The following is an 8,680-nucleotide window of genomic DNA, read 5'->3' as shown; positions in this document are numbered from 1 at the left end:
TGTGTGTGTGTGTGTGTGTGTGTGTGTGTGTGTGTGTGTGTGTGTGTGTGTGTGTGTGTGTGTGTGTGTGTGTGTGTGTGTGTGTGTGTGTGTGTGTGTGTGTGGGAGGCAGGGAGACGGGCAGGATAATACAACGCTGCCAGATTAAGGAAATACTCGGGACACTCGCATCTACTGCCTGTTTATGAGCACACGGGGACACGCACCATTGTGAACATCAGTGAAACCAATCAGGCAGAAGACCAACACACCTGCTTGCGGGGTCAGGAGGGGAGGGAGAGGAGGGGGAGGGGAGGGTGAATCTGGCTGCCGCCGTGTCCGGGGTGGCGGTGGTCGTGACGGTCCTCGCCCCCCGTCGGGACCCGACACACCTCACTGGCCACCACCAATCCCCCTCCCCCCTCCCCCGGTAAACACGCACACGCAAAACAAGCATCAGTGATTTAATCACTAGTGGACTCTTATTAACCAACATTAATATCACTGAAACACAAGTTGTCGCCTTGTGATGGCAAGTCTTGACTGCTGGGAGGCCCCGAGCCGTGTCCTTGCTTGCCTCTGATCAAAAACGTGGTCACTTGACAAAAAAGTTGTCTGGTCTCGCCGCCGACGGGACGCTCCCTACTTTTACAAGTGTTCACGGTTTGAAGGTCACACGCCACGCGGTCCAGGCGGAAGCCTCAGCCTTAAGGCCTGCCGTAGCAGCCTCGTTACCACAGCCTACCTAATTCATTTGGCAGCCACACCTGCCCGGCCGCTGGACAACTCACCCGGAACACAAACAAAGGGTCTCGCCTCCTGGATCACTGGTTACCCCGGCGATGTGGCGTCCCTGGCCATTGTTTATATGTTACGAATTAAACAATGCCTTGGGCCGAGCCAGTGATCCCTCCACGGCCACCCTGCCCGGGACTCCTGGCCCACGTGTTCCAGCCAAGACAGACAGGCTTCCTGGAGCATCAATTAATTACTTCTTTTTTGCCTGTAATTTGTTTTAAGAAACATGCTCCAGACTCTACGGAGATGCCAGCTTTTAAGACCATCAATAGAGCAGCTCCGTCACTGTCTCGCTGTCCAGCAGATGTTTCTCGGAACCAAACCTAAAGCTGAGGAGAATTTTTGAAGTTCACAGCTTGCCAATCTCGCTGCCTCACCCACGTCCATACTCTGATTTGATTCCGAGGAGACAGTAGTGACACAGAGATCATGAGGGTTGGTACTGCGCTTGGAGCATCTCTTGTCCATCGTGGCGGCATCGGCCTGAAGAGTTTGGTGAGGGTCGGACAGGGGTCAGGGCCAGAAGGTGTGGCGATGGAGGGACACGGGAGCACCTCCGTCGGGGGTAAGGGGCCACGCGCCGCGGGGAATCGCCATGGCCGCTCGTCCGGAACGCCAAAATTATCATCCCAGCACGAGACAGCCGGCGCATGACCGCACACTCCTCCGCCCCATTATGCATCAACCCCAAGCCAGGGCTGCCGTACCGCTGCCCTTCCACCCCACGTGCCTCGGTAAAGCCCCAGGCACGCCGCGGCCCTCCTTACCTACTGCCACGCCGCCCAAGGGCTCCGAATAACCTTCTCCCGATAGCAGAAAACCACCCTCCTGTCTCTGATGAACCTTCTCATAAAAAAAAAAAAAGGGAGAGGAGGAGGATAACCAGGTGAAGCCACTCTCGCTGCTCCCTCTCCCGGACACTGGCGGGCCGCCTGGTCGAGGTGTTTGGAGGGACAGAAAAATGTAGTCTGTGGAATGCACCACCAAACTATGAAACCTTGACAGTCTTACAGAAGCCTCGGAAAGCACTCGTACCTCACTCACTTGCTTCTACTTGCTTCTTTTAAGGTATTTATGCAAACTCTGGCGGGCCAAGGAGCGCGGCGCGGCACGGCGTGAGCTAGGGGGAGGCGAGGATGGCTACACGGGACGGTAGGAGCCGCGGGTGAGGGCGGCGTGCGTGCTTTGAGCCATTAAGCATACACGGCCCCCCGCAGCACCCACGCCCATCTGCGCCCATCACTATCCTCCTGAAATTTCACTTAACGAAATAATCGTCGACGCGTCCAAGGCAGCGAGGCCGAGTATGTTTCACCCGAAAGTGGCTTATCACTTCACACAGGCGTGCAACTCATCGCAATCCAGTATTTATATAAACTACTGACGAAATTTACTACTTAGAGAGAGAGAGAGAGAGAGAGAGAGAGAGAGAGATTGTCCTTGGTTGAGTTTGTCTGGTGTAAATCTGGCATCGTTACTAAGACACGAAGCCCCATGGAGCGCCTGGTCCCTGACATCTTAAAGGAGCACAGTATAAATTAGCAGAGTCCAACCTCACCTCCTCCCTTCCACCCCTTCCTCCTAGTCCTCCTCCTCCTCCTCCTCCTGTGCCTCTGCCTCCCAGCACCCCTGACAACCATCACCAAACACACAACTCACTGCCTATCCCACGCATTTCTAAGTTAAGCTTCTTGCTGCGTCTTTTCTCTCTCTCTCTCTCTCTCTCTCTCTCTCTCTCTCTCTCTCTCTCTCTCTCTCTCTCTCTCTCTCTCTCTCTCTCTCTCTCGTCAAGCTGAATCGTGTAAAATATACGAGCACGCTTGAAGTGAGGAGAAGTCAGGAGAAACCGGTTGTTGTTATTGTTATGGTGGCGGCGGCTGTACAGGAGGGAGGGGGAGGGGAGGGAGGCGACACAGATGAGGCCGACAGGAGTGGCTCGTCTTGCAAGGCAGCTTCTCTTCCTCTCTCCCCTGCTGTTTAACTCTCTCCTACCCTTGCTCCCTGTCACGGATCCCTTCCTTCCTCTCTCACCCTGTCTTCCCCTATTCTTCCAACTCCGTTACCTCGCCTATTCATTTCCCTCTCTCCTCTCCTTCCCGGCTCACGTCACGGCTCGTCACCTCAACAAAGAGCTAAGTGTTTGGTGGGATCCTGCAGTGATAACGAATAGAGGAGCTAAATTAAATATCACTATAGGAATGCCTTAAAACTGCCTTAATACTCAACAAAATTAGCATCAACGCTTTAGTGGATTCAGGTTATCCATTCAGACCTGCGAACTATGTTAGGATATCAATACTGAAACGCACAGTATTTCGCTTAGTTTGTCTATACCAAGTTGTCAGCAAACTTCCCTGACTTCTCACAGCATAGCCTTGGCCGGCCGTGACACTGCTATCACGCCGGTACACTTTGCGGCGGGACACGTGACAGCCTTCCTACTCCTCTTACTTCTCATCTTCCACCATAATCTTTTTCTCCAACCGCAGGGAGTGACGCAGATGCAGATGCTCCTTACACGCTCCTCCTTCTCACTTAACATCACGACCTTAATTTCCGAAGCAGAGCATTCATGTTTGTATTTCTCGAGGCACCTGTGTCAGTCGTGTCCTTCACAGCTACTGCATTAACAGCTTATGACACTAAAGTTTATTCCCTACACAAGCCGGAGAGAAAAATACTTCGCAGATTGTTGGACGGTGTGTGGCTCCATCTGGCTGTTTCATCACCGTGGCCTTGAGAGTCTGCCAGCGACCCACCTGCCTGCCTACCCGTGCCTGGAGACGTCATTCCAACTAAATGTTACGCTAATAACAACACCTTCCCGCCCACGACACCCCCGGAAAGGTCACACACACTCTCACACTCACACACACGCACAAGCTACATCAGGGAAGGCCGTGGTTAAGAGGTTACAGATTTCCCCAAACCCACTGGCAGAGAAAAGCCATTAAGACGCCGCAACAAGTTTTTATCCGTCAGATTTCGACTCACGCAATCACGACTCGCGTAAACAAGTATCTCCCTCGGCTCCTTTCCCCCGGATCGGTCCCGCGCGGTCCAAAGGTCTACCGATCAGCCTGTCACGTCGATAAATTGAACTCGGTAGTGGGAGACGCGGCGCTCCACAGGTGTGTAATTACCACATAAGGCAGGTGCACGCTCGGCCGCTCCTCGCTGCTGCCTCTCCACCTCTACCACACAATACTCCGCTCCACCGCCCACCCTCGTGTCCCTTCCCTTGCCTTCCTCGGCCTTTCTCCAGCCTCTGCCTCCTAACAGATTTCCTCCTCCTCATAAGCTCAAAGACCTATTTCTACGCTTCGCCGCCCAGCATCTCTCTCTCTCTCTCTCTCTTCTCTCTCTCTCTCTCTTCTCTCTCTTCTCTCTCTTCTCTCTCTTCTCTCTCTTCTCTCTCTCCTCTCTCTCCTCTCTCTCCATGAAACACTAATCTAAATGTACCTGAGTTCTAATGCCACATAACAAAGAAAGGTCTTACAGTGAACACGTCAGCTGGCATCACCCTCACCTTGGCCTCCTGCAGCTTCTGGATGAGCTTGACGCGGCTGTCGATGTCATCTGCCTTGGTGAGCTCGCTGGCGTGCTTCCCGAGGGCCTCCAGCGACAGGCGCAGAGTCTTCACCTGCCGCTGCAGCTCCCTCACCTGGCTGCTCTGCCGCTGCCGCTCCACCGCCTGGGCCTGCAGCACCTCCCACCGCTGCACGATACCTGGAGGGGCAAACAAGGAGAAATATTAGTTAATGATACACACAACTAGCCACGCATGCCGAACAACATATGCACAGCTACGTCTATTACATACATACATACGTAACTACTCATGCAACTAAGGACATCGGGCATGACGGACACGGGTACACAAGCGAAGGGTTTAACACAGTCCACCATCACAGCACTGGGAAGAAAACGGTGGTGAAATCTATCAGCAAGAATGGGGAGGTTTGAGGGCAGACTCCTGCATCTCCAAACCACGCGCTGCCCGACACTTACGGCACAGGATGGGGTAAAATTTCCTCCTGGAGTGGTCGCTTTCATATCCTTCGTCAACGAGGCGCAGACGGTTATCAGGAGGCATTGCAAAGTTTACGGCAGATCGTTTACAGAGACCACCTCACGCCTTCCCGCAGCGGAGCATTGTGACGTAGTAAGGGCACCACGTGGCTACACTACACATGGGAAGCAAGACACAAAGTCACTGAAAACCCATGAAATACACGAAAAGACAAGTGAAATTCAGCACTAATTAACGGAAACATGCGTAAAGAAAAAAAAAAAAGAAAAAAAAAGAGTACCAACATACACACACACACTCCAGCTGGTATGTAAACACGTGCCAACAAAAGAAACACGTAACACACGAGAGATACAAGACTGCCACCACGTGCAGGGGCAGGGAACACCTCCACGTACACCTCAGTTCCATTGCAGCACACCATGGTCGCACTAAACAGCCGCAACACACTGCCTCCTCCTCCCACTCCACTTTCCCTCACATCACGGGGAGAGAAGCACTCCTGGAATGGCCACGTCGATATCTGAACCCCTCCCTCCCCGCTCCCCTTCCCCTGCCGCAAGGATCAATACCGGTTAGCCCTCAGAGTACATCATATATTAACAACACGGAGAGAGAAAGGAAGGCAACTCGTACCACGCTAAAGAATGAGAGGGAAATAAGAAGTTATGAGTGTGCACGTCTCACTTTCCTCGCATTCTTTGGGAAGGGAAAAAGCCGCGGCAGGGGCAATGAACTCACGGCAACAGGGGCACCTCAGGGATCGATGGACATGTGGCAACAGGGGGATATGCAGGGAGGGGCAAGGACCGCACGTGAATATGGCAGGGATTGAAAGGAGAAACAGGCAGGAGGGAGAGGGGAGGTGAGGGAGGGGCAGTCTTGTATCCCACAGCCACTACCGGATAATTTCGCGGAACTTTCAGTTTGTTTACCTCGGTCATTGAACCCGCGGCGTTAAGTAACCCCTTTCACGTTACAGAGCCACCTGCCAGGCCGCCATGACCTGTCTGTGTCACCATCACTGCGTTACAGGCCGTGGTATTCATTATGTTAATATTTACTGAGCCTCCCCAACCACCCATCGACTTTCTTTTCCCCAACCACACGCATATTATACTCCTGCTGCTCTCTGTACAAGCGGCTGTGGAGAAACGTCACGCCTACAGTGAAGGTTATTGGTATACAACACACACTGATCGGCTTTCTGATAGGGTTCATAGTTTAATACGAAAGTTCCTCGTTTCACTCAGACCCAAAGATCACGTTGTCACGCCTTGCACAGTCACTGGAGCTTGTGGTGCGTGCACGAGGCGACCGCAAGAGGGCGGAGTGAAATCTGCCCGGCAGCGAGAAGGCCAACATTACCAGCTCACGCGGCAACTTTCCCCAAGTCCACTGTGCGGTTCCTTGTCACTCATAAACCGCCTGCTCCCTGTACTCCACACACACACACACAAACACACACACACACACACACACACACACACACACACACACACACACACACAGATGGTCCACACTCAGAGTGCCAAGCATCTCCCAAGACGGAGATTCCGCACAGCCTCCAAGATTCTTTCCTCTCTAAAAAAAGAATTTAACTCGTGACTTTTCGACTTCACCAAAAACACCAAACTTCTACGCCCACTCAGTATCCAAGACTGCGCTGGGGCGGAGAAACATGTGTATGGGGAGAAAGTAACGCCTGCTTGAATTAGAGGGAAAGCCCCGATGCCACTTAAGATTCTATTGCCGATCTTCTGAGGCGCACCGGACGATCTGCTTCAAGGCTGCCATGACGCAAGAGCAAGAGGGGGAGAGCAGCGCAAACAGGATAAGCTGGGCGAAGCGGGCAGCGTAAGCACACGCTACTTGAGGAGATAATAGCGGCTGGGCGCAATGCCTTGTGGCGAGAGAGAGAGAGAGAGAGAGAGAGAGAGAGAGAGAGAGAGAGAGAGAGAGAGAGAGAGAGAGAGAGAGAGAGAGAGAGAGAGAGAGAGAGAGAGAGAGAGAGAGAGAGAGAGAGAGAGAGAGAGAGAGAGAGAGAGAGAGAGAGAGAGCGACGTAAGGAGGTGGTCTACTTTCTACTTCCATCCATCAAACAGTCTTTAGCGCTCCACCTCTCTGCCCTGGCCTGAAAAACTACTCCATCCACTCCTGCCCTTCCCGCCTCTTTCCTCCCATCCCCGGCTTCACTTGCCTCACCAGCTGTGTACTAAAACTCTCTCCCTCTGTGGCTTCCATGCGCAGGGAAGACCTTGACCGTCGCTTCAAGACGAACGAAAGAAGGGAGGCTTATGTCAGGCGCTACTCGCATACGTGACTACCGTGCGACGTCGTGACAAGATGGAGGAGGAGGAGGAGGAGGAGGAGGAGGAGGAGGAGGAGGAGGAGGAGGAGGAGGAGGAGGAGGAGGTCAAGGAGAAACAAGGATACATGTTAAATTAGGTGAAGGAAAAGTGGAACAAAGCATCTCGAGGTGAAACAGAACAGAAAGGAGGAGGAAAAAGGAAGAGAGGGAGGAAGGACGGGTAAGGGAAGAAGAAACACGAGGGAGAATAATCATCCCTTATTTTGTGTTTTGCGTCATTTTCCTGTCGCTGTTTGCTTCCTGCCCTTGTTCCTCGCCGTTACAATATTCACAGCTCGTCTCTGCCCGGCTCGTGTTTCGCATTGTATAACCTGAAGTATAATTCGACCCCTGTTACGTAACGCCGCTGTCCTTCCCCTCCCTGCCCTCCTCGGTGTACTAACTCACAATGACAAGCGAGTATTTTCATCCTGGCTATTAACGTGACCACGCAAGCAGGACATGAATGCTTCTTGCCACTCATTTCCTTCCCCTATAATCTCCCTTTTTTACCACCCCGAGGTCCAACTGCGCATCTAGGGCTTGTAGAGGCAGCTGCGGGCAAGTCACGTAACGCCTTCACACCCACACCTCGCCGCCCACGCCCCCGACCCACTCGCGCCAGCTTGCACAACGGGGAGCATGCCATGGCGTGAAGCGAGGCTCGACACACACACTTTTGTTGTAAAGTGTAAGCTGATATAGTGTTCAAGGATTGAGTCTACATCCTGCCAGCGAGGAACCGAGACTTGAAACAGGTTCATATACTGTATAATATTAATCTGTCTTCCATAGTTTATATTGTACTCATCGCTGAGTTAAGAATATGAGTCACGGTTTCACATCGCACACTCATCGGCTTCCAATGACCAAGTTTTCCTCTAAGCTATTCTACCCGTATTAACACATTTATAGTTCGAGTGTTGCTGGAGACACTCAGCACTTCGCCTTCACGGCAGCGGCCCTCTCTCGTCTGTCCAGGGTGTGGTATGTGCTCTCTCTCGTCATTCACCAAACTCCCCGCCGAGTGTGAATAATGCAACACGTAAGCAACGAACACGAAGCACAACACAACGCGTAACACTGTAAACATTCTGCCGTAAGCTTGCAAGGCTGCGCACTGCATACAGTCAGACGGGAAGCACGTCCGACGCCTGCATGTTCCTGGCGAGGAGCAGAACAGCGGGGTGGTTGCTACGCTGCGAGCCACGCACTGCTGTGAGCATGGGGCCGCCTGGGTGAGGGCTGGCAGGCACCGCGCACTGCTGGTCCGCGCTGTGACCGTCTCCACGAGGCACTGTGCGAGGTTGTGCCACCCGTCCCGCCCGCCCAGGCCACCCTCCACCCGCCGCCTACATCTACACACTGCACCAGCCAGGTCATTGACATTTACGTCATGAAAACATGTTGGCGCAGCAGAGATTAAGTTTCGGGAAGAGGGACGCCCACGCCCCTGCCGCCCACCCTGGCTGTCGTCAGTGTGGGCTGCGTGGGGCTGGGCCAGGCATCACCGTGGCCAC

The 8,680-nt window shown here is 53.2% G+C and overlaps 1 protein-coding gene across 10 annotated transcripts in view; it reads right to left on the bottom strand.

Annotated features, from left to right (window-relative positions):
* LOC135089148 (klarsicht protein-like) overlaps window positions 1-8,680 on the bottom strand; it is a 321,886-nt gene that overhangs the window by 9,279 nt on the left and 303,927 nt on the right. For all 10 annotated transcript variants that reach the window (XM_063984433.1, XM_063984434.1, XM_063984436.1 and 7 more), the window contains one exon: window positions 4,307-4,506. In XM_063984433.1, coding sequence (XP_063840503.1) covers window positions 4,307-4,506 — 200 coding nt within the window. The remainder of the gene's footprint in view (window positions 1-4,306; window positions 4,507-8,680) is intronic.

This window comes from Scylla paramamosain, chromosome 32 (genome assembly GCF_035594125.1).
Source record: "Scylla paramamosain isolate STU-SP2022 chromosome 32, ASM3559412v1, whole genome shotgun sequence".
Lineage (NCBI taxonomy): Eukaryota > Metazoa > Arthropoda > Malacostraca > Decapoda > Portunidae > Scylla > Scylla paramamosain.
The sequence above is the reverse complement of the archived record's forward strand: the minus strand, read 5'-3'. Positions and strand labels throughout refer to the sequence as shown.